Source organism: Euleptes europaea, chromosome 11 (genome assembly GCF_029931775.1).
Source record: "Euleptes europaea isolate rEulEur1 chromosome 11, rEulEur1.hap1, whole genome shotgun sequence".
Lineage (NCBI taxonomy): Eukaryota > Metazoa > Chordata > Lepidosauria > Squamata > Sphaerodactylidae > Euleptes > Euleptes europaea.
In genome coordinates this window covers 73,887,538-73,912,974 of record NC_079322.1, presented here as the reverse complement: position 1 = coordinate 73,912,974, position 25,437 = coordinate 73,887,538, and the positions used below count along the sequence as shown (strand labels likewise).

The 25,437-nt window shown below is 46.4% G+C and overlaps 1 protein-coding gene across 1 annotated transcript in view; it reads right to left on the bottom strand.

Moving 5' to 3' along the window:
- PLCD1 (phospholipase C delta 1) overlaps positions 1–18,158 on the bottom strand; it is a 46,512-nt gene extending 28,354 nt beyond the window's left edge. The window contains exons 1-2 of the mRNA XM_056856982.1: positions 18,020–18,158; positions 4,238–4,402 (exon numbers count right to left, since the gene is read on the bottom strand). Of these exons, the coding sequence (XP_056712960.1) occupies positions 4,238–4,402; positions 18,020–18,119 (265 nt within the window). The 5' untranslated portion in view covers positions 18,120–18,158. The remainder of the gene's footprint in view (positions 1–4,237; positions 4,403–18,019) is intronic.
- Positions 18,159–25,437: the final 7,279 nt, after the last annotated feature.

The window sequence follows — 25,437 nt, the reverse complement described above, 5'->3', positions numbered from 1 at the left end:
GATTTAGCCCATTATATACTTGATTGCCCAATGTATGTACAACCCAGGAGCAAGTTTCTCGCTGGGATATTAGCTAGTTTAAGCCTTTCTTCTGATAAAGAGAAAACCATATTTCTGTGGTCAGTTGTTGATGATCATATATCTTACATTCATTCTCCAGGCTCCACCTGGAGATTGGCAACCCTTTGACAAAGTTTAATGAGTGAAAATGAGCAAGTGAAGCTTTCCATGGCAAGGAGCTAAATAATATCACCTAATTGCTGAAGTTGAAACTGAAGGAGTGGCCAGAGGGGCCAGTTTAAAAACTGGCAATCCGAGGGTCTGTATTGCTTGCGGTTGCCAACCTCCAGTTCGTGGCTGGAGATCTCCTGCAATTACATCTTATCTCCAGGCAACAGAGATACGTTCAGCTGGACAAAATGAAAGCTTTGGAAGGCGGGCTGTATGGCATTATACCCCATTGAAGTCCCTCCCCTCCCCTGCCCTGCCCAAACCCCACCTTCCTCAGGCTCCACCCCCAAATTCTCCAGGTGTTTCCCAACCAATGAAGATATCTTTTCCAGCTCTGTTGTTCAGATTTGCACCGAGCGACCCAATTTCTAAGCCTTGCTTCTTGAAAAAAAAGCAGTGTTGTTTTTTTAATGCTCCCCAAACTGAAATTGTCTGCAAGTATTATTTTCATTGGCAGCATGACTACTCCCATACGTGAATGCTTGACTTTTCCTCTGACCTCAGTTAACGCAGACTCTCGAATGGCGTCCCAGATAGCTAAATCTTGTTATCGAGTGCCCAGATTAATCTCTCTTGGGCTATTTAAAGGGATGGGGTGACTCATGAAGCACACTAGATAAGAGCTTTTTCAGAGGTTCCCAGAGAGGAAAACAATCTGTCAGGGAAGATAAGCAGTCGCCATGGGAGGCAGGCCTTGATTAATTGTAGTGTGGTGGTGAATTCCATGAATGCAGAACGGGTCTTGCCCAGCGGCAGAGTCACATTTGGAAAGTCCTGGGTTCAAACCTTGCATCTTAGTTTAGAAGGCTTTGCGATCTCTATCACATCTATTTGTGCCCTAAGATTATTAATAGGGTTCCAAGTAGGGTTGCCAACCTCCAGGTAATAGCTGGAGATCTCCTGCTATTACCTGATCTCCAGCCAATAGAGATCAGATCACCTGGAGAAAATGGCCACTTTGGCAACTGGACTCTATGGCGTTGAAGTCCCTCCCCTCCCCAAACCCCTCCCTCCTCAGGCTCCATCCCAAAAACCTCTCGCCAGTGGTGAAGAAGGACCTGGCAACCCTAGTTCCCAGATGCCTGGTAAGAGTGGGCAATTGCCCGCCTAATAACAGGCCTGCCCACAACCCTCAGCTGGCCAGTGGGGGGAAGCATCCCAGCTGAAAGGGGGGCAATCCATGTGCGGGGGGCATGCCACGATAATGTCACTTCCAGGTTTACCCTGGAAGCAGCAGGGACGCTCTAGCAGGTTTCTAAACAAAAAGTCTATGGAAACCATAGAGCTTTTGGAGAAATGTGCTAGAGCATCCCTGACAAGCACACATTGATCACCCCCCACCCAGCCCCACCACAACGAAGCTCTCACCAGTGGCGAGATGGCACTTGGCAACCCTGATTATTAACAATTGGAAGTTACTGTCACTTTAACTCTGTGCTATCAATCATGACAAGAGGCTACTGTTAGGACAGAATATGGAGAAACAGAATGGTTGCCATTTGGCAAAGGTGTCAGACAAGGATGTATTTTATCTCCCTATCTGTTTGATCTGTACATAGAACAGATCATAGGGAAAGCTGGATTCGATTTAGATAAAGGAGGAGTGAAAAGTGGTGGAAGGAACATTAACCATTTGAGACAGGCAGATGACACTACCTTACTGGCAGAAAATAGAGAAGACTTGAAGCGACTACTGATGAATGTTAAAACAAAAAGTGCCAAAGAAGGATTACAGCTGAACATCAAGAAGTCAGATGTAATGGCTACAGGGGAATTTCACAACTTTAAGGTTGGCGATGAAGAAATTGAAATTGTTCAAGATTTCCTGTGCCTTAGCTGCATCATCAACCAAAGGGCAACCAAGAAATCAGAAGGAGATTGGGACTGGGAAAGGTAGCCATGAAGGAGCTAGAAAAGATCCTTAAGAGTAAGGATGTGTCGCTGGTGACTAAGATCAAGTTAATTCATGCCATAGTATTCCCCATTACTATGTACTGGTGTGAAAGTTGGACAATGAAGAAAACTGACAGGAAGAAAGTAGATTCCTTTGAAATGTGGTGTTTGAGGGGAGTTTTATGGATACTGTGGACTGCACAAAAAGACAAAAAGTAGGTTCTAAATTGAATCAAGCCTGGACTCTCCCTAGAAGGTAAAATGACTAAACTAAGGCTGTCATACTTTGGTCACATTATGAGAAGACAAGAGTCACTGGAAAAGACAATAATGCTAGGAAAAGTTGAAGGCAGCAGGAAATTAGGAAGACCCAACGTGAGGTGCATTGACTCAATCAAGGAAGCCATGGCCCTCAGTCTGCAAGACCTGAGCAAGGCTATAGATGATAGGATGTTTTGGAGGACATTAATTCATAGGGACACCATAAATTGGAAGCAATTTGATGGTTGGCCATTGTGTGAACAGACTGCTGGACTTGATGGGCCTGGGTCTGATCCAGCATGGCCTTTGTTATATTCTTATGTTCTAAGGTGCTACTGGACTTCGTCTAACAGGGTGGCCACATTCCTTTCTCTAGAACCACTAGAAACTAGTTGTAAAGGCTTTAAAAAAAAAGCCTAAAGAGAAAGCAAGCTGAAATTCTTACCCATATATCATTAATAACCAGTTATTGTTTTTTAAAGACTTTAAGAAATGTACTTTTGTATTGGGAAAACTGTGACAGAGAAACACCTATTGGAAAACTTCAGTGGCTGCCAATTCTCTTACCTTTGGCATACTGCTGAAAGAAAGCCAAATAGAAACAATTGTAGTCACATAGTTCCATAAAATACTTGAAAATCCAGTTGAGGCAGGGCTGGAAGAAACTCTTTGATTTACTCGCCAGGTTCCCTGTTTTCAATCCACCCATCAGTCACACCCTTATTTGCTTTCTAACTACTAGACGTTATCTGGTCAAGGACTTTTAGTTCTGGGCTGGGCATGAAATGGTCAGAGTGCTGACATTTACACTGGATGCAATAAAGAAGACACAACGGGCAGCCCATTCCTAAGCCGGGGCGGGAGGGGGACACTAGATCTGCGGCGGCCAGGAGCGCCGCCCGTAGAGGCTTCCTGGCCCTCGAAAATAAAATAAAAGCAATTTCAAAAACAAAACCATGCCCAGATCAATTCCAATGCTTGTGGACTAACTCCCAAGAAAATCAGGAACAGGTTGAGCATGCGAAGAAGCCCTATCTGAGAGGGGGGTGGGGGAACTGGAACAGGAAATTCATAGAGATTTGGGGGTGGAAATTCATAAAGATTTGGGGATGGGGTTTGGGGAGAAGAGGGACCTCAGTGGGGTATAATGCCGTGGAGTTCACCCTCCAAAGCAGCCGTTTTCTACAGGGGAGCTGATCTCTGTAGTCCGGAGACCGACCAAGGGCGAAAACGCACGGTCGCTTTATTCCATGTTTCAGCCAGGATTTAGCCAGGATCAAACACATGCTAAATCCTGGATGAAACACGGAATAAAGGAGGCTAAAGCGACCGTGCGTTTTCACCCCAAGTGTAATTCCGGGAGATCTCCAGGCTCCGCTTGGAGGTTGGCAACCCTACTCTTAACCAGCCATTTTCTTCAGTGGAATAGATCTCTGTGGTCTGGAGATAGGGTTGCCAGCTCCGGGTTGGGAAATACCTGGAGATTTTTGGGGCAGAGCCTGAGGAGGATGGGGTTTGGAGAAGGGAGGGACTTCAATGATACAGAGTCCAATTGGCAAAGCGGCCATGTTCTCCAGGGGAACTGTCACCTGGAGATCAGTTGTAATAGTGGGAGATCTCCAGCCACCACCTGGAGGTTGGCGATCCTATCTGGAGATCAGTCATAAATTCCGGGAGATCCCCAGCCACCACCTAGAGGTTGGCAACCCTAGGAGAGAATGCTTTCTTCCTGGATTCAGCTTCATTTTCCTGGTAAGCCACACCTGCCTGCTTCCAGCCATGGCACTGAGGATCCTTCACCAGCCTTATCACAGACTGGTTAAGCTGCATGAATGACAGGCGGCCCACTTACAGAGCTGGGACTCAGGCGATCTCAGCATCTTCTTGGACTCCTGCCATATGGTTTTGCAGTCCTCCTGGAGCTTGTAGAACCTCTCTCGCCTCCAGGAGTTGGACTTGACCTTCAGCAGGTGGCTCCCCCTCAGGAGGAACTTGAGGTCGTTGTCATCTTGTAAACCTAGGAAACAACAACACGGCAAATCAGGGTGTGTGTTCTCAAGACTTCTGCTAGTTCTGCGCACGTCGCCCAGGAATCCAGCAACGGTTTGCTAGTGCGTGCAGTTGTGAGCAGCCAGCAGAGGACAGAAAATGAAAAGCAGCGCCGTTAATTAAAAGAGGAGTTATCTCATTTTCCCTGAATCAGATTTTGAGATCGTTTCACGTGGGTCTGCAGAAGAAGAGCTAGATTCAAGTCCAGCAGCACCTTAGAGAGATCTGACAAAGGGACACAAACTCATGAAGCTGCCTTATACTGAATCAGACCCTTGGTCCATCAAAGTCAGTATTGTCTACTCAGACTGGCAGCAGCTCTCCAGGGTCTCAGGCAGGGGTCTTTCACGTTACCTACTTGCCTAGTCCCTTTAACTGGAGACACCAGGGATTGAACCTGGGACCTTCTGCCTGCCCAGCAGATGCTCTACCACTGAGCCACGGCCCCTCTCTCGAACGCTTTTACCCTGGAAACCTTGTCCGTCTCTAAGGTGTCACTGCACTTGTATATAGATTTTGAGATGGATTTGGAGATTCCGGCTTGGAAGGAGCAGCAGAGCCGTGCGTGACATTTGGGATCTGTGTTCAGATCTTCCAACATTTACTTGAGCTGCAAATATTTGTTTATTTAAAACAAAATATTTATTTAAACATTTCTATGCTGCCTTTCCACCCAAATAGGGTCCCCAAGGTGTCCCCCAATAGCACCTGGAGGACAAAGTGTGGATTGGGTTCATGACATTGGGGAAGGGTCATACTGTTTCCCTGATCAGAAATCCCATTCTCAGCTGCCTTAAGCTCCAGGACAGAAAAATACTGGTTCCCATATATACCGGTTTCCAAGTTATACCCAGATTTTTGACAAAAGCAACATTTCAAATCAGATTAGTAGATTCTTGCTCAGGAGACCGTGTCTGGGAGTTGGGGGGGGGGGTCCACATAACACTATTTAACTATCTAGAACAAAGTCCTTTTGTAAACTCTCAGTGAACACGGTGGTACAAAGATCTGACCTTGTCTTATGTTACGTTGCCAAATGGGTAGTTTTCAAGCCTTGGGAAGTAAATACAACAGAGACACATTATTTGAGCATTCTCTTTGCAGTTCCGAGTACCGACGCGCTAAAAAGGGATTGCTGGCATTCCCCAACTTTGCACAAATCCGCCTTTGTCACAGCGATCTCTTAGAGCCAAGTTCTTTCTCCCTTCTTCTTCTCTCACGTTATTTACCTAGTAAATTTAGCAGTGCATAAAAAGGGACAGACATAGGGACAGGCATCCACTTGAACAGAAACATGTAGATTTGAGTTTACCTTTGCTGTATTTGCTGCTTGTGGGCTGTAATAAACACTTTTGACTTTGAGTTTAGCAGCACCTTACAGACAAACAAGATTTTGGCGATAGGAGCTTGCAAAAGTCAAAACTCCCTTCATCAGATACCCCAAAAGCTTTGACTCTCGAAAGTTCATACCGAAAATCTCGCTGGTCTCTAAGGTGCTACTAGACTCAAATCCAGCGGTTCTAATGCAGACCAACTCGGCTACCATCTGAAACAGAATCATGATGTGGTTTAAGAAAAGGGAGGGGGGAATCAAGGCCAATCCCAAAATGCAACGAACAGCTTCGTCATCATAAATGGGAAGCAAAAAGACAGAATCACATACAGGGCTAGTGAACCATGGTATTTAGATGCAACCAGGAATTAAGTAGTAAGATGAACTGCAAAGTGGGGAAGACGAAGCCAAGCTGGCGTCCTTCCAGCCAGTGAATCAATGCTTGAATGAGCACCTCCAGACTGGCACGACAATGCCGTGGTACTTAGGATAAATCTCTCTGCATTGGGGTGAACTGCACATTCACAAAGTCATAGAATCATAGAGTTGGAAGGGACCACCAGGGCCATCTAGTCCAGCCCCCTGCACAATGCAGGAAATTCACAACTACCTTCCCCTCCCCCCACATACACCCCCAGTGACCCCTACTCCATGCCCAGAAGATGGCAACAAAAAACCTCTCCAGGATCCCTGGCCAATCTGGCCTGGAGGAAAATTCCTTCTTGACTCCAAAGTGGTGATCAGCATTATCCTGGGCATGTAGGAAAGGGCCACAAGAGCCAAACATTGACACAACCCTTCCTGCCCTCCCTCTCATGATCAGCCTAACTTCACAAGTTAGAAGAACAGTCTGAGAGTAACAGAGCCGGCATGGGTAGCATCTCTGTTCTCCTTCTGGCAAGGAGCTATGGGATATGAGCACACCTTCTATCAGAGGCAAAGAGTCTGAAGTCTAAAGACTAAGCTTGGTGCTGAAATCAAGAATGGTGGTGGTGGTGGGGTTTCAAACTGAAATTGACTAAAAATAGAATCACAGAATCATAGAGTTGGAAGGGACCACCAGGGTCATCTAGTTGAACCCCCTGCACTATGCAGGACATTCACAACTACCACCCCCCCACACTCCTAGTGACTCCTACTCCATGCCCAGAAGGTGACCAAGATGCCCTCCCACTCATGATCTGCCTAAGGTCATAGAATCAGCATTGCTGAAAGATGGCCATCTAGCCTCTGCTTAAAAACCTCCTTGGAAGGTATTCACTTCTGTACAAGTTTGTAAATGTAAACATGTTTTGGAAATGACAAAGTGCAAAAGCTGTTGACAGCCACATCTTGAAATGATGGTAGTATTAGAGATGTGTTATAACCTCGCTCCCTGAATATTCCTGCCTATACATTTTGTAGAGATTCTTTGGCACCATATTTCTGGGGAAATTTGTCCTTGAATCCTTCCAGCAAGTTCTTAGCCTAGGCCCTCCTTGTTTAAACTGTGAAGCCTAAAGTTAGAAGGTGACTTAGAGGTCATCTAGTCCAACCCCTGGCTCACACTGCATACATGGTGCCATTTAGAGAAAGTGGGGGGCACTGCCATCTCTCTCTGCCCCTGGGATACAGACCGCATGTGATTATTTCTCAGAAACACCTCCACCGCTGACTAATTATCTGGTGCTACATGAAGAATATTTCACATTATAGATAATTAAATGAGACCAGGCCCTAAATATGTATGCCAAAGGCACAAATCCTGTCCTCGTCTTGTACAAGTGACTCTTTGATGGAGGAAGATGATCTTCTAATAGTACTTTTCTTATGCCCTCCAACCACACACTGTTGACCACTACCTGCTTTGGCCCTGACTAATAGATCTCTTAAATCAGAGTCAAACTTTTTGAGTCATGGAGCACTTTTCAGGGGAGAAATTTGTCACGGAGCACTAATTTTCACCTTGCACCTCTATACAAAACCGAATGACAGTGGTATTTTTGGTTCTTGTAGGTTTTCCGGGCTGTGTAACAGTGGTCTTGGAATTTTCTTTCCTGACGTTTCGCCAGCAACTGTGGCAGGCATCTTCAGAGTAGTAACACTGAAGGACAGTGTCTCTCAGTGTCAAGGGTGTAGGAAGAGTAATATATAGTCAGAAAGGGGTTGGGTATTTTTCTTTCCAATCTCTTCAAGGAGCACTAGGAGATGTTTCACGGAGCACCAAGTTGTCAGGCCTTTGCTGTTAGCAGGAGTAAAGGCTCTTGACATGAGTAAGCCAGTTTCTGGCTACACGTCAAGTCCTTGGTTCTCATGCCTGTAAACTCTGTGTACAGTTTCGCTCGTCCTGTTTTCCACAGCTGCGCTAATGTTTAGTCTTCCTTCCTGGGAATCGCCTATCTCGGGGTTGCTTAGCCATGTTTACCTTCACAGCCTGTAGTGCTTTTAAACATGTAACCTGCCTATGTTCGCCATTACCAGCCTCACCCTGCCTGTGGGCAGTCAGCTCTTAAATCTGCCTTTTGCTCCCAATAAAGTCTTACTGCTTCAGATCTACCTGTCTGGATGAGTTTGCTTATGGGACGCTAGGGACAGACGCCTGATCCTGACACAAGCGCTCCTTGGAGCACAGTTTGGGAATCTTCAATAACACTGCCAGGGTTATTCTGAGCTATGGAAAATAAAACATATAGAACAAATGCCCTTAAATCACCCTGTTTTTTGCAGGCTAATCTTCAATATATCCAAGAGGGCCTTTAAAACTTTTACAAATCTGTTGTCACCCACCCCCCAAATTGCCTGCCCTTCAAAAACCTGACTGTATGTAAGTCCATCTGGCCACCTCTGTCTTATGTATTTTTATATTATATAATTACACTGAAAAGAAAATTGCTTACACATTCAGAAATCAATCCCAGAAAATCCATTCAAGTAACCAGTTCTGTGTCTATCTTGTAGGTCTAAGTGGAATTCATCTTTACCTAGAACACCTGTTACTCAGCTTTTCACGATACACAACACAGCAATGACATAATTCTTTCAAGTGCTTCCACCCGGCCTCATCATGAGTGTGACTCACAAAGGTATCATTCCTGAGAAGGTATTCAAAAGGAATCCAGCCAGGCTGCCATATGCAAGAGTAAGGGATGCCCAAGGATCACTTGGGTCATATGAAAGGCTGTAATCTCTGGAATGAAGTCATGAGGACCAGAAGTATTTTGTGATGTAATATAGACAACAGAGTCATGCTGGAAACCGGCATGGCTACTGAAGACACCATGAAAGCATTGTATTTAGAGACTGAACTCAAGTGAATGGAGCTGGGGATTCTCAAGTAAATTCTACTGGCCCATATTGGTGTACAAAAAATTATCAAATTTATATTGTTCTGATATGAACTCCTCTCACCCCCAGGACTAAATCTGGAGAATAGGTCGATAGATTTTTAGAGAACAAGGTATAAAAGAATTGGCTAGGAATAAGTACAGAAGAGGGCAACCAAGATGATGGAGTCGGAGCACCTTTCCTATGAGGAAAGGCTGTCGAGTCAGGGACTTCTTAGTGTAGTTTAAAGACAACGGCGGGACATGATAGAGGTTTATAAAATTGTTCATGGGGGATACAGAAAGCGAGAACACTTTCTCCATTTCCCATAATCCTCAGGGGTACTCAATGAAGCTTAGGGGCAAAAGACTCAGGACAAACAAAAGTAAATACTACTTTACTCTTGAGTAATTCAATTCTGAAATTCACTGCTTCACATTGGCCAACAAATAGCGCACAGAGGCCAAGGTGTGTTGTTTTTCTTTGATTCTCCTGATTTCCCAGGCAATGGCATTTCTCCCTTCTAATCAGATCCTTGCAAGGGATCAGAAGGAGAGTGCTCCCAGCCAATCACCATTGAAGTCAAACCCCAGAAAAGAAATTTAAGTCCAAGAAGCCCTTCACAGCTCAGAACGGTTCTTCCTGGCCTGGGAAAAGCGGGTCTGGGTAGCAGCACTCCTCGTTCATGGAAGAGTATGTGTCGGATTCCCCTGTCCCAGCCCCGGCTGCCTCCTCCTCCTCATTATATAGTAGTAGTAAATCTGTCACCCCTACAGTGGATGTGTCTCTGCAGATGTGGTACTGAATTGACTCTGTAGATCGTATTCTTTTGGACTGCCCTGAATTTGAGAATGAAGTTGATTTTTCCTTTGCTTAATCAGGACTCTATCTTTTTAGAAGCTAAGTCTTTCCGGTTACTAAGAGATGAAGACAAACTAGTAACTTCGCATGTGGGTAGACTTTTGGTGGCTGAAGTAAAATCACCTAACTCAGGTAGCAAATCTTAGGCTTCCCTTTTAGCGTGTGATGGCTCGCTGTTTACGACTTTTGCCACAAAAACTGTAATTAAGAAGAAGCAATGTGTCTCATAGCAACTGTATGGCTGACTCACGACATGGAATCAAACACAAATGGTCTTTTTAAAAATCTGCACTATTTTCAAAGATTGCAAACAGTAACTGAGTGGGGATTTATGCAAAGAAAATTTTCCTTCCTTTGTGAAAGGAGACAATGGGCTTCAAACAGGAAGGATGGCAAATGCAGTTTTCAGCAGAAAAGTTTTTTAAACGTGTCTGACGATCACTGTGAGAGTACATAAAGTTTTTTTTTTCAAACGCCTGCAGCCGGTGCTCTCCTGTTAGGCCACAACCATCCCCTCCCAAACAGGAAACAGTAGCAAGAAATGCACAGAGGCACTTACTTTGCAGGGAGGGTCTTTAAAATCACTCCACATTGTCCATTCTGTTTGAAACTTTAGATTAGAGGGAGGTCTATGTTCTGTGCAAATTTGGTACCATTACCTTTTTAAAAAAGCTGTGCCAGAGCTATGAAAATAAATAGTCTCAACATCATAAGAACATAAGAAAAGCCCTGCTGTATCAGAACAAGGCCCATCAAGTCCATCAGTCTGTTCACACAGTGGCCAACCAGGTGCCTCTAGGAAGCCCACAAACAAGACGACTGCAGCAGCATTATCCTGCCTTTGTTCCACAGCACCTCATATAATAGGCATGCTCCTCTGATAGTAGAGAGAATAGGTATGCATCATGAATACCTCATGCATCATGAATGACATCCTGGAACCCCTTCTAATCCCAAAGGGATACTGTTCTACCCAGAGGCGGCTCTACTGTGAAACTAAAGAAGCTTAAGCTTCAGGGCCCCAAATCCCGGAGGGGCCCCCTGAAGCTTTTTAAAATGAGTGAATTTCTCAACAAAATTGATCGATGGTTCTTGATCGAGTTTTTTAGTGATAGAATCATAAGCCAATGGATTGAAGTACTTATTATTGACTTTAGAATATGCTCTAATACCCACTTCATATGGCCTCAAAATGTCCCTGTAATTGGTAAAATTTCAAAATTTTCTCGGGGGCTTGCAGCGCTTGCACTAGGGTTGCCAGGTGCCTGCTGGGGGCGGGCAAACCCCCAGTAATGTGCCCCTCTGCCCATCGACCAGCTGAGGGCTGGCAGGCAAACAGGCTCCTCGCGAGGTGGCACTTCCGGTTTACAACCGTCAGCATGCGCATGCACAAGACCACTCAAACTCTTAAGAGTTTGAGTGCAAGGCTCCTTGCAAGGTGACACCGGAAGTGCTGCGTCGACACACACAATTAACACAGAAACCTCCCGCCAAAGTGAGTGTGGACCTGGCAACCCTAGCTTGAACCCCCAGCTGTAAGGGCTCACTGAGCTCACCAGAATCTATTCATAGTCTACATTGGGGCAGCTGGATCCTCAAATCCTTCGTTGGTGCAGGGCTCAATAAGTCTATAGCTCAGCCCTTAGGGTAGAGCCAATCGGAACCATAAAAAGACATCTGAATTCTCAATTCAGGCTGTGCTCATCTCCCTTGTACGTTTTAACACCAAAAAGCAGATTTTCACCTCTTTATCCTAACAAGCCCCCCTCTGATGACCTTCTACCTCCCTTTTATTATTTATTTATTAGTTAAATTTATAACCAGCCCTCATTCCTGGTCAAAGCCGGGCTCAGGGTAGGTGTCATGTTCCTAAGCCTCAAGTGTGCCCAGGGAGTCCTATATTTAAGTAGTTACTAGGCCTACATCTCCCGCCCCCAGCCTCTGGGCCTTGTGATTGGTGGAAGAGGATTTGGAGGGAAGGCTAGGGCCAATCGGGGATAAGGGAGTGGTGCCTGGGCAGAAGGAATAAAAGGCTTTGCCTGAAAAGGGTTCACTCCTAGGGAGCAGGTTGAGGAGAGGCTGCTGAAGATGGAGGGTTGCCTCATCCAGGAAGGGGTGAGTTTGCCTGAGGCCTAATGCCAGGAGGCGGCTAGGGATAGTAAAGATAGACGCATTAGGGTTTTTATTTGTTTGTCTGCTTTTACTGGGTTTTGTCATCCTATTGTGGCTTGAGTTATCATTGTTATTAGACCTCTTTAATAAACTGTTGGTTACTCTGCCTGGGTCCTCACACCTCATTTGGTCACCTAGAAAGTATACCCTGTTGGGAGAAGCAGCAGCCAGGGGCAGGGAGGGTGCTCTAGGCCCTCCTGAGTTAGGCCCACGCCAGAGTGGTGGCAGCTACTGAAGATCCCCGTTCCTCTCCCTTACCTGATAGCAGGTAACAACAACAACAATAAAACAATAAATATCTAAAATTCATAAGTAATCAATGAAATTCATAAAACCATTCAGTACAATTAATACAGTTAACAAGATGGTACTCATATAATTACAGGGCCGTTGGAGGCGCGGCCAAGCAGCCCAATCCTCATATCAGAAGCCCCAAGAGGGAGGAAAGGAGAGGGAGGCCAGCAACGATGACAACCTGTGGTTGCCCTCCATTGTAGGCCTTGTGGAGTAGTTCTGTTTTCCAGATGTTTCCTGATGTTACAAAAGCATTCCATCAGGCTGGGGCCAGGGCCAAAAAAGCCCCAGCCCTTGTTGAGGACCACCGCACACTTTTAAGCCCTTTGGACCTTGTTGAATGTTGCCCTATTGTTGCTAGGTGCGAAGGGGGCCCCATAACAGTTCAAGCTTCAGGGCCCCAAAAATGTAGTTCTACCCAAATTCATTAATAACAGTAAAGGTGTCCTCCCCGAATTCCAGATCTGAAATTCTAATGAGACTTTTCATGGAGCACACCCCTAGGTGCAATTGGGTGCAACTGGTGCCAAATTGTGGGGTGTGTACTTTTCCAGCATTGCACTAATGCTATGACATCACTTCCAGTACGACGCAGAAGTGATGTCATGGCCTCAATGTGATGCCGATTACACCTCCCCCCATTTCCGCCAGCACTTTCACCCTCCCACCCAGCTGAGCGGTGGCAGGCAGAGCAGGTGGAGGGTGGGAGGTCTCCCACAGAAATTAGAGATCCGGTAGCCCTAGTTACAACGTAAGAGTATCTTGCCAAACACACATAAAAACATGATGCCCTCAAAACAGTAAACCATCCAATTAAAATGGGCGTGCTCCACATCTCTTCTAACTAGTTACGGCCTGGCAATACAGTTGCCATCTCCCTCTTTGCCACCAGCAGGCGGGAGGTTTTAGGGGCGGAGCCTGAGGAGGGCGTGGTTTGGGGAGGGACTTCAATGCCATAGAGTCCAACTGCCAAAGCAGCCATTTTCTCCAGTGGAACTGATCTCTATCTGCTGGAGATTAGTTGTAATAGCAGGAGATCTCCAGCCACCACCTGGAGGTTGGCAAACCTAAGTGCTAACTTAGTAAAATAAGACGGAATATGGGTACAGCAGGGTCCCCAGTTTTGTTGAGCCAGCGAGCACTATTGGAATTTTGGATAGAGTTAGTGAGTGCCCCTATGGTTGCCAACCTCCAGGTGGTAGCTGGAGATCTGCTATTACAATTGATTCCAGGCAATAGAAATCAGTTCCCCTGGAGAAAATGGCCACTTTGGCAATTGGACTCTATGGCATTGAAGTCCCTCCACTCCCCTAACCCTGCCCTCCTCAAGACTCCACCCCCCAAAATCTCCAGGTATTTCCCAACCCAGAGCTGGCGAACCCGTTATTCAGTATGCAGTTTGCTGGAATATACCTAGTTCTGGGTATACCGGCCAACTGTCGGTCTTTGGGTCACTGTGAGACTTTCCTTTCCAACCCAGCATGGGCTATATTAGGCTTGTTAATTACTCGTCCCTAGATCTTTTCAACATTCTTTCTCTATTATTGTAACTGGTCAGGTTTGCATTTGGGGACACAATAGGGTTGCCAACCTCCAGGTACTAGTGGAGATCTCTTGCTATTACAGCTGATCTCCAGCCAATAGAGATCAGTTCCCTTGGAGGAAATGGCCACTTTGGCAATTGGACTCTATGGCATTGAAGTCCCTCCCCAAATTCTGCCCTCTTCAGGTTCCACCCCAAAAACCTCCTGCCGGTGGCAAAGAAGGACCTGGCAACCCTAGGACACAAAAATGGCTTTTTACGCAAGGCGGTCAAGACACTTTGTGCTGACTTTGCTGGGTCAAAAAAGGAGAGTGAACGGGGGCTTCCGTTTCCATCCATGCAGGCTGACTCTGAGTTCCACTTCCCTAATGGATCCTGCCTCATCCATGGGCTTCTGCTAGTGACTCCATGAGTTCCTCTGCATAGTCAATATGAAAGTAGAACAGGGTCATCATGAACTGGGGCGTCTAAGTCAGCTTTTCTGTTTCCTGCATCTTTAAAACCAAAAGTAAAACTTGCACTTGCCAGTCTAAAAACAGTTTTGAGATGGACACGTGGTTCAGGGGAAATAAATGCTAGCCTGTTCAGAACCCAGCCTTGCCTTTTAGGAACTACTGAGCAGGGGGAGATTTACAGGGTAAGACATTAGGAAGAACTTTCTAACAGTCAGAGCGGTTCCTCAGTGGAACAGGCTTCCTCGGGAGGTGGTAAGCGCTCCTTCCCTGGAGGTTTTTAAGCCGAAGCTAGATGGCCATCTGTCAGCAATGCTGATTCTATGACCTTAGACAGTTCATGAGAGGAGGGCATCTTGGCTATCTTCTGGGCATGGAGTAGGGGTCACTGGGGGAGTGGTGGGGGAGGTAGTTGTGAATTTCCTGCATTGTGCAGGGGGTTGGACTAGATGACCCTGGTGGTCCCTTCCAACTCTATGATTCTTTGAACGGGGAACATTCAAACCTACAATATAAGGTTGCCAGCTCCTGGTTGGGAAATACTTGATTTTGGGGGTGGAGCCTGAAGAGGGCAGGGTTTGGAGCTGGGAGACTTCAATGCCATAGAGTCCAATTGCCAAAGCGGCCATTTTCTCCAGGTGAACTAATTTCTATTGCCTGGAGATGAGTTGTAAAAGTGGGAGATCTCCAGCCACCCCCTGGCGGTTGGCAAACCTACTACAATACTCTGCCGGCATTCCCTAAAGGAATAGGAAGGCAGTATTCGTTTTCATGCAGATTGGCTTCCTATCTGCTGGTCTTGTTTTCCCTTTCACATCCGTTGCCCCCACGAGATCTTTCATTTTGGTCCCGGTTACCCCCTGAATTGCTATGCCCTTTAAGGAAACTAGTTTCAGGAGGGTAGCCATGTTGGTTTGAGCTAGAAGGGCTAGATTTGCACCTTAGTGGCACCTTAGAGACCCACGAGATTTTCAGGGTAGAAGCTTTCGAGAGTCAAAACTCCCTTCCTCAGAGGCCCTTAAGAACCTCTTCCTCTTCTCCTGGCAAAGCTGCCGCGTCCCTCAGCGATGTCCCCAACACACCTCACACCACGAGCATATGACCACCCCTTCACACCTTGGCTTCTTTAAACAGGCACATGGTTTCCCCCTGCCCACACCTGTATTTCCCATCTCTGGTGCAAAACAAAACAGATCTCAGAATGCCCCTCTTCCGCACAAATGACACCACTATCAATGACACCATATCAAACTAGCAACGAAGGATCCCACAAAGTCTAGGCGAAAGGCAGAATATCACGGAGGTAAACGAATAAGTACATCCTGTCATTCTAATTCTGACTAGGAATGGAAAGGTTTACCTGAGGGCGATTTTTAAACGTTTCATCCTGCCTTTGCACACCCCAAATGGCACGGTCCCGCACGTGCCTCTAAATTGCATTGTTTAAATATTTGGGAATACCGCTAAGCTAGATCCCTCCTCCTCGTCATCAAGAGATGACAGAGAGAGATTTTTGCAAGTCTGATTCACATACCGCAGAGTGCACAGACTGGTTCTGGAGTCCTCACCAATATAACAAATCCCAAAAGAAATGGGAATTCATATCCTGGAGTGTTAAAAAAAACTTTGTCTGCACCACTGCAGACTGCAGGTGAGGGCTTAGATCCTCCACCACACACTCCAAATCCACTCCAAATCCCACAGTTTTCTATGTTCAGGGAAATATTTTTATACGCAGGACTATTTAATTTTTCAAGCCGTTCCTTAAATCTCAAGTGGTACACGCCTGATACCCGCTTTCTATCCTGGTGAGAAACAGAACTACTTTTACGTGATTGCAAGCATTTTTGAAAAGATGTTTTATTCCTGCATATTTACCTGGATGGCTTTCTTTCACCCCATCATCTGAAACCCGCTAACGTACACACCCATTTATTCTAGAGGATGTGGTTTTAAAAGTTTGTTTTAAACAATTAGTTGTTTCAATAACACATTCTATTATACAAAATGCTTCGCTACTGTTGTTTTCTTCTTATTCACAACCCTCCTGAAGTTGGCAACCCTGTCTGAGGCAGCAGCCCATCAGAAAATTTCCCAGTAAATTCAAGGGCCAATCCGGCCCTGGCAGAACCTGTCCCTGATATTTCTTCCCTACTGCAAATATTCAGGCTGTAACTTCCTTCCTTGTCATTTACATGTTTGTCTTTCACATAGCAATCCTGCCTTTCCTTCATAGAGCTCAGGAAGGAGTGCAAGTTTCTCCATGCCCCCATTCTGCTGTTACAACAACCCTGTGAGGGAGTAGAAAAGAGCAGGAGTCCAGTAGTACCTTAAAGACTAACAAAATTTCTGGCAGATACCTGAAGAAGACACCTGAAGGGAGCTGTGGCTCACGAAAGCTCACACTCTACCAGAAATTTGGTAGCCTTTAAGGTGCTACTGGACTCTTGCTCTTTTCTACTGCTAGTGGCAGACTAACACGGCTACCCATCATCACCTGTGAGGGAAGTTAGGCTGAGAAGGTGCGACTGGACCAAAGTCACCCAGTGCGCTTGGGGTAGAGACCTACTTTTTTTACTTATGAAACTCTGTAAAGTGCCAATCTTTTAACGTTTATTGATTAAAGGATTTTTTGCCACCTTTTCCTAGATAGGGTTGCCAACCTCCGGGGGCTGAGGGGGCTGGAGATCTCCTGGAATGACAGCTCATTTTTAGACTACTGAGATCAGAAGCCCTTGAGAAAATGGCCACTTTGTAGGGTGGATATAGTATTATACCCTACTGAACTCCCCCCCCCCCAGCTCCACCCTCCCCAGGCTCTGCCCCCAAATCTCCAGGAATTTCTCAACCCAGAGTTAGGAACTCTATTCCTAATCTCAAGGCAAATAATGAAAACAAAATATAGTGATACCTTGTAAAAAGACAGTAGTGGCACTGTATTATTATTATTATTATTATTATTATTATTATTATTATTATTATTATTATTATTATTATTATTATTATTATTATTGGGGAATCCAGCCTTCAAACCTGCCCCTCTCCCGCCTTCTGAGAGCCTAAATCTATCTACATTTACTCAGAAGTAATCCCACTGGCTTCAGTGGGTGTTACTTCGCATTGCAGGCTTGGTGTAATAATAACCTCTTGCAAGAACAAGAGATCAGCAAGTGCACAGCGATAACAGAAAGCAGGAAATGAAAATTTCCTGGTGTTTCCCCCCCCCCCGCCACATATCACAGAGCCTGAAACGCTGCTTTTCGGCTTCCTGACCACACAATAAATAGTATAAACAGATTTAGGGAAATAAACCGCAGTGTTTCCTTTTTCAAATGCTCTCTCTGAGCCTCCCGGACTTCAAAACAAAAGCAAAACGCAATCTCTACATCGACTCAGTTGCCAAAAATAAAACAGGCGCCCTTCAGTTAAATCAACCCAAGTAGATCGCTACATCTGGCAGGAGCTTAGGAGGGAGAGAGAGAAACATCTGGGAGCCTCGCTCTGCTTAAAAATAACTTTTGGGTTTGCTTTAAGGTGGGGTGGAGATTAGAACATCCGCCTCTGCCCAGGGCCGGGTGCCAGGAACACATTCACAGTGGGCATCAGCTGGCATCGCCCTCCACTTACCCAGTCGCTTCCCGTTCAAAGCGGCCACTTTCCGGCTCTCCTCCAGCAAGAGATTCTCCTCGGTTTTGCTGAGCTTGGGGGCTCTCATGAAGCACTGCATGGTCCTCTAAGAGAGGCACTCCGATTGGGATGGGCATCAGGGACAGTCTTCCGGCCTCCGGAATCACTCCAGGATCCCACAAAGTCCTTGTTCAACTGGGAGGAAACAAGAGTCCCCGAGACCGAAGAGGGAAGAGGAGGCGGTGGAGACGGCTGGCTTCCAAGGTACGGCGGTGATGTTTGGCAATCGCTTGCTCCCGCGCACTAGCCGGCAGCGACAGGTGGATACACTAAAGACTGGCAGGGAAGTGATACTGCTCTTGCCTTAGACCAATCCCCAGACCAGGGAGGAACAAAGTTCCCAGCAATTAAAATTATAATTGCCTCGCATGTCACACACCACCGGAAGGGAATGGATGAGATTGTTTCAATGCCTTTCTCTACAGTCCCGCCCCCCCACTTTGCTCTGCCACATTTAATTGATGTCTAATTTAGAACCAGGAAAGTGAATGCATGTGACACAACCCCCCGGGGGGGTTACTATACTCACCCCAGTCATGGGATAGGGGAAAGGGATGGGGTAAATGCTGGCTACTTTCCATGTTGAGCTGTTAAACATCCAAATAACCTGTTTCACCCAAGACTCTGTACGGTTGCTAGCCCGGCAGTGTACACTAGTAATGGAGGAGAAACCACGGGCCAAGGTTAACTTTTCCTGGGCTGAGCAATCCCTGAATGTGCCATATTTCAGTAGCAGAGCACCTGCTTGGAACGCAGAAGGTCCCTGGTTCAATCCCTGGCAAATCCAGCTGAAAAGACAAGGCCATAGGTGATGTGAATAGGGTTGCCAGGTCCCTCTTCACCACCGGCGGGAGGTTTTTGGGGCGGAGCCTGAGGAGGGTGGGGTTTGGGGAGGGACTTCAATGCCATAGAGTCCAATTGCCAAAGTAGCCATTTTCTCCAGGGGAACTGATCTCTATCGGCTGGAGATCAGTTGTAATAGCGGGAGATCTCCAGCTAGTACCTGGAGGCTGGTAACCCTAGGTGTGAAATACCTCTGCCTGAGACCCCTGAAGAGCTGCTGCCAGTCTGAGTAGACAATACTGATCTTGATGGACCGACGATCTGATTGAGCATAAGGCAGCTTCATGAGTTAATGTGTCACAAAAACCACGTATGCACAGAACGCAGTACCCCACCCCATACCCCGTCAGTTCAATCAAAAGAAAAGAGTTTGTTCAAAAGTTGGAAAGAGGATAAAAGAATGGAGATCTGAATGGGATTTCTAATGAAGAGACAACATAATTCGTACACAGATTCTACTCAAAGGCAAACACACAAAAATAACATTAAAAGATGGCTAGCGAGTTACTGCCCAGCCCTTGATAGCCCCAGGCTTGCGTGCTCTTGTCAGATCTCAGAAGCTAAGCAGGGTCGGCCCTGGCTAGTACTTGGATGGGAGACCACCAAGGAATACAAGGGTCGTGATGCGGAGGCAACCAATGGCAAACCACCGTTTCTTGCCTTGAAAACCCTATGGAGTTGCCATAAGTCAGCTGTGACTTAATGGCCAAAAAAAGGGTCCCCCCCGCCGGGGTTTCCAGCTCCGGGTTGGGAAATACCAGGAGATTGTCGGGGTGGAGCCTGAGGAGGGACTTCAGCGGGGTACGGTGCCATAGAGTCCACCTTCCAAAGCGGCGATTTTCTCCAGGGGAACTGATCTCTGTCGCCTGGAGATCAGTCGTAATAGTGGGAGATCTCCAGCCACTCCCTGGAGGTTATGGCAAATAAGTAATCAGCCTGCTGTAATGTTAGTTACAAACTTATAAACACAGCAACATAGGACAACAAAACACATAAATCATACTATGCAAAGAGTGCTATATTCTATGTGCAGTAGTCAAATACAGTGAATAAATATATACAGTGATGTTAGCTAAACAAATAGAACTATATACAAAAGTTAAACGTTCTTTTTTAGAACCAGTGTCTTTGGAGCCATTGTCCATCAGTAATCCTTTCAAGGTTGCTACATTCGGGTGCCTTGTTGTTGAAGTGCATCACGGAGTTGTATCCTGTTGATTGCACTGACAATATGAAGTTGGGGTCAGTCCAACTTGATTGATTGCACTGAAGTTGGGGTCAGTCCAACTTCATATTGTCAGTGCAATCAACAGGATACAACTCCGTGATGCACTTCAGCAACAAGGCACCCGAATGTAGCAACCTTGAAAGGATTACTGATGGACAATGACTCCAAAGACACTGGTTGGGACAGAGTTCTAAGAAAGAACGTTTAACTTTTGTATATAGTTCTATTTGTTTAGCTAACATCACTGTATATATTTATTCACTGTATTTGACTACTGCACATAGAATATAGCACTCTTTGCATAGTATGATTTATGTGTTTTGTTGTCTTATGCTGCTGTGTTTAGAAGTTTGTAACTCCCTGGAGGTTGGCAACCCTACCCCACACAGGTCCTTAAGATTATGACTGAACCTGAGCTCCCCTTCGGAACATGGAAAACCATGGTGAATGGCCCCACAACGTTCTTAAGCCTTTAATAATCTTCATAAGTCTTAAAAGCCCATGATGAGATTTGCTAATCTGGTCCTGTGGTTCAGTTTCCTTTGAGTTCCTATTGGATAAAGTTGCTGCCTGCACCCTTCATCTGTAAGTGGGGGGGTTGTTACAATCCGGCCCCTGGAGGTCATAATCCATCAATGTCGATGGCTTAGGGTTGCCAGGTCCCTCTTCGCCACCAGCAGGAGGTTTTTGGGGTAGAGCCTGAGGAGGGTGGGGTTTGGGGAGGGGAGGGACTTCAATGCCATAGAGTCCAATTGCCGAAGCAGCCATTTTTTCCAGGGGAACTGATCTATATCGGCTGGAGATCAGTTGTAATAGCGGGAGATCTAGTACCTGGAGGTTGGCAAACTTACGATGGCTATCTAGTGCCAGGATTCTGCCAAGCCTCCAGCTTCCTGCTACGTTCTCAAGGCCAACTGGCTGTATCTCTTACTTTTATTGCCCTAGCTTGCATTGCATACACACACACACACAAAAGGATAGGGGAGAGGGTTTTGCCTGAATGCTCTTTGGATCATCAAACTCATTTGTCATTGGCTGAACTGTGTAACTGCAGCTCCTCTCCACACACACACACACCAAGCACTCTCCCAAAACTGCAGTGTGGTGAGCAAGCTATCTTTCAGTAGGGTTGCCAACCTCCAGGTAATAGCTGGAGTTCTCCTGCTATTACAACTGATCTCCAGCCGATAGAGATCAGTTCGCCTGGAGAAAATGGCCGCTTTGGCCATTGGACTCTATGGCGACTGAAGTGCCTCCCCTCCCCAAACCCTGCCCTCCTCAGGCTCCGCCCCCCAAAACCTCCCGCCAGAGGCAAAGAGGGACCTGGCAACCCTATCTTTCAGGGACGCTTGCCTCTGTTTCTGATCTCCCCATTGAAAAGTTTCTAACAAAGCCTAGAATTCAGTTTGCAAAACCACCCTCTTATAACTCTGTCCCAAGCTAGAGAGAGAGGAATCCATTGTAACGGGAAAATTAGACTGCTGAACCAAAGCTTGAGGTTAGCTTTTTGGGTGGCAAGTCCTGCCTCTGGCACGGTTGGAGAGAGGCTATGTCAGTTTAGCTCACTGCTAACTGTGACTCACCGTTCATTGGAAATGTGTGACATTCTGCACCCTGATGTCTCAGAGCTTTCGGGTGACACCCCACATCACATCATGATCACGTGACGTGGCACATGTATGCAAAGAGGATGAATACAGTGTTGTGGGCCACACTTACGGTATCTCTTTGCTCACTGCTAGATAACCTGGGGAGCCTGATTTTGGTGAATAAACTCTTATAAATCAGAGAGTTTATAAACTCTTATAAATCAGGCAGCGGCACTGACAGCAGGCCCATTAGTCAAGAAAAGGCCTTCCTTCAGAGGCGATGTTGTCCTTTTTAAAAAAAATAAAAATAAAAGAATAATTTGTGCCTTTGGTTGTAGATCTCCAGTTGTTTCTCTATGAGTCAGAATGCTTCCATGAGGAGGTATAAAATTTAAGGGCCAGCCAGATTTTCTAGGAACGACTCTGGAAGGAGTCATCGCTAACAGCTGCTACATGCTCAATAAAACTCTTGGGTTTTTTTTGCCTGGGGCTTGACCCTGACCTGGATGGCCCAGGCTAGCCTGATCTCATCAGACCTCAGAAGCTAAGCTAACCAGAGAGTCCCAAAGTTTCAGTGCCATGACTGAAGAAGGACCTCTCCCGGGTTGCCAACCACTTAATCTCAGAAAATGGTTCAGTCTGGGGAAGAGGAGGTTGAGGGGGGACATGATTGCTCTCTTTAAGTATCTGAAAGGCTCTTCCTGTTGGCAGCAGAGGGTAGGACTCGCAATAATGGGTTTAAATTACGGGTGGAAAGGTAACCACCGGCTGGACATTAGGAAAACGTTTCTTTTTTACAGTGAGAGTAGTTCAGCAGTGCAACCGGCTGCCTAGGGAGGTGGTGAGCTCACCCCTCACTGGCAGTCCTCAAGCAGCGGCTGGACAAACACTTGTCAGGGATGCTCTAGGCCAGGAGTGTCAAACATAAGGCCCGCGGGCCAGATCCGGCCCCTTGAGAGCTCCTATCCGGCCCGTGAGCCAGGTGAGGCAGCCACACACACACACACACTCTCTATCTATAGCCTGAAAGAGTATGTTTAGCCTGAAGAGGACAAGACTGAGAGGTGATATGATAACCATCTTCAAGTACTTGAAGGGCGGTCATATAGAGGAGGGTGCCGAGTTGTTTTCTGTTGCCCCAGAAAGTCGGACCAGAACCAATGGGTTGAAATTAAATCAAAAGAGTTTCCGTCTAGACATTAGGAAGAATTTTCTAACAGTTAGAGCGGTTCCTCAGTAGGACAGGCTTCCTCGGGAGGTGGGGAGCTCTCCTTCCCTGGAGGTTTTTAAGCAGAGACTAGATGGCCATCTGTCAGCAATGTTGATTCTATGACCGTAGGCAGATCATGAGAGGGAGGGCATCTTGGCCATCTTCTGGGCATGGAGTAAGGGTCACTAGGGGTGTGGGAGGGAGGTAGTTGTGAATATCCTGCATTGTGCAGGGAGTCAGACTAGACAACCCTGGTGGTCCCTTCCAACTCTGATTCTGTGATCTGGGCTGCCAAGGCACGGCCTGGTTCGACCAAGTGACATTTATATCATAACTGGCCCTGGTAACGATTGAGTTCGACATCCCTGCTCTAGGCTGATCCTGCATTGAGCAGGGGGTTGGACTAGACGGCCTGTGTGTCCCCTTCCATCTCTATAATTCTAAGGTGGGGGCACCTGAAGCACGACCTTGGAAAATGACCATAGAGGTTGGTTAGGTTCATAGGCTGTCCTTTAGGTATGTTGGACCCAAGCCATGTAAGCCTTTGACGATAAACCTTGGCACCTTGAATTGTGCCTGGGAACAGATTGGGAGCCAGTGTAGATGGGTCAAAACTGGAGTGATGTGGTCCCTATGATTAGGGTTGCCAACCTCCAGGTCCTCCTAGAGATCCCCTGCTATTACAACTGATCTCCAGCAGATAGAGATCAGTTCGCCTGGAGAAAATAGCCGCTTTGGCTATTGGACTCTATGGCACTGAAATCCCTCCCCTCCCCAAGCTCCGCCCTCCTCAGGCCCTGCCCCCAAAACCTCCCACCATTGGTGAAGAGGGACCTGGCAACCCCACCTATGACCCACTCCAGTCAACATCCTGGCTGCAGCGTTTTGAAACAGTTTAAGTTTCTGAACACTTTTCACGGGCAGCCCCGCATATAGAATATCATAAAGATATCATCAATATAATTAACATGCATATATACATCCATCCCTCACAATGAAGTTAGGGTCTTAATTGAAATATTTCTTAACACTTGATTGGAACTGACACCAGCTGCTTATTTTCTCTTGGCCCCACCTGGGGGTTGGCAGCCCTAGAGGGAATGTATGGTTCCCACCTATTTCATCCTCCCAACATCCCTGTGAGGTAGGCTAGGCTGAAAAAGCATGACTGGCCCAAGTTTACCCAGTGAGATTTACGGTGGAGTAAGGAAGGGAGCCACCTCTTAAACGTCTCTTGCCTTGAAAACCCTAAGGGGTCGCCATAAGTCAGCTGTGACTTGACGGCAAAATCACACGCCCAAGGAAGTAAATCCAGACTCGCCCCCCATCCTAATACAACATTCTCACCACTACAGTTCTCTGGCTCTCATGTGTGATAATTTCTTGAGAAATGCTATAGTCTAGAGAATTTCTAGGGAAAGCCCGCGTTCTTGAAAAAAAGCCAAATGTCCAAATTCGCTTCATGCGGGGTTGTGCAATACAATACGGTTGGCATGAACAACAAGTTCCACCTTGTGGCAGCGTTGAGTGTCAACAAGGCAAACTTTCCTGACTTGCATTGGCAAAACACACATGCAAGCCACACTCAGGAGATTTCTATATTTTACGAACCACCTCCCTCCCTACCCACAGGACATTCCTGGGCGGTACATGCTTGCTAATGTTTGAAAATCAAAAAGGTATTTTAGGTGTTTCCCCCTTTTACCTATATTTTAAAATGTGAGTTTTCCATAGTGGAAAATGAGTTATGGAACATTCTGCAGTTTTACTTATAACAGGTTTTATTCCTCATTTTTTTGTCAGCCCTTTTTTAAAAACAAAAAACCTCTTGATATTTTACCTGCTTTTTCTTATTTTGGGGCTTCTGGTGCTTTTTGAATGTGTTATGTACAAACTGTTGCTTTTTATGATTTTATTATATACTGCCTTGGGAGACAGGGTTACCACCCTCCAGGTGATGGCTGGAGATCTAGACCTAGGATTACAACTGATCACCTGGAGAAAATGGCAGCTTCGGAAAGTGGACACTACGGCATTATACTCCAGGGAAGTGCCTCCCCTCCCCAAACCCTGCCCCCAGGCTCCCCGCAAAAAAATCTCCAAGAATTTCTCAGATTGTGCTAGCAACCCTAATAGGAGACCACTTGAGAAGGCTCTGCAGATGGGAAACCACCTCTGCTTCTCACTTGCCTTGAAAACTTCCAGATTTTGGGATTGCCATAAGTCTTGGATGGGAGACCACCAAGGAAGACTCCGCAGAAGAAGGCAATGGCAAACCCCCTCTGTTTCTCACTTGCTTTGAAAGCCTCTTGCTGGGGTCTCCATAAGTCTTGGATGGGAGACCACCAAGAAAGACTCTGCAGAGGAAGGGAATGGCCAACCACCTCTGCTTCTCAATTGCCTTGAAAGCCCCTTGCTGGGGTCACCATAGTTGCGACTTGACGGCACATACATATGTACATACTGAACGACGCTCCTAATTTTTGTT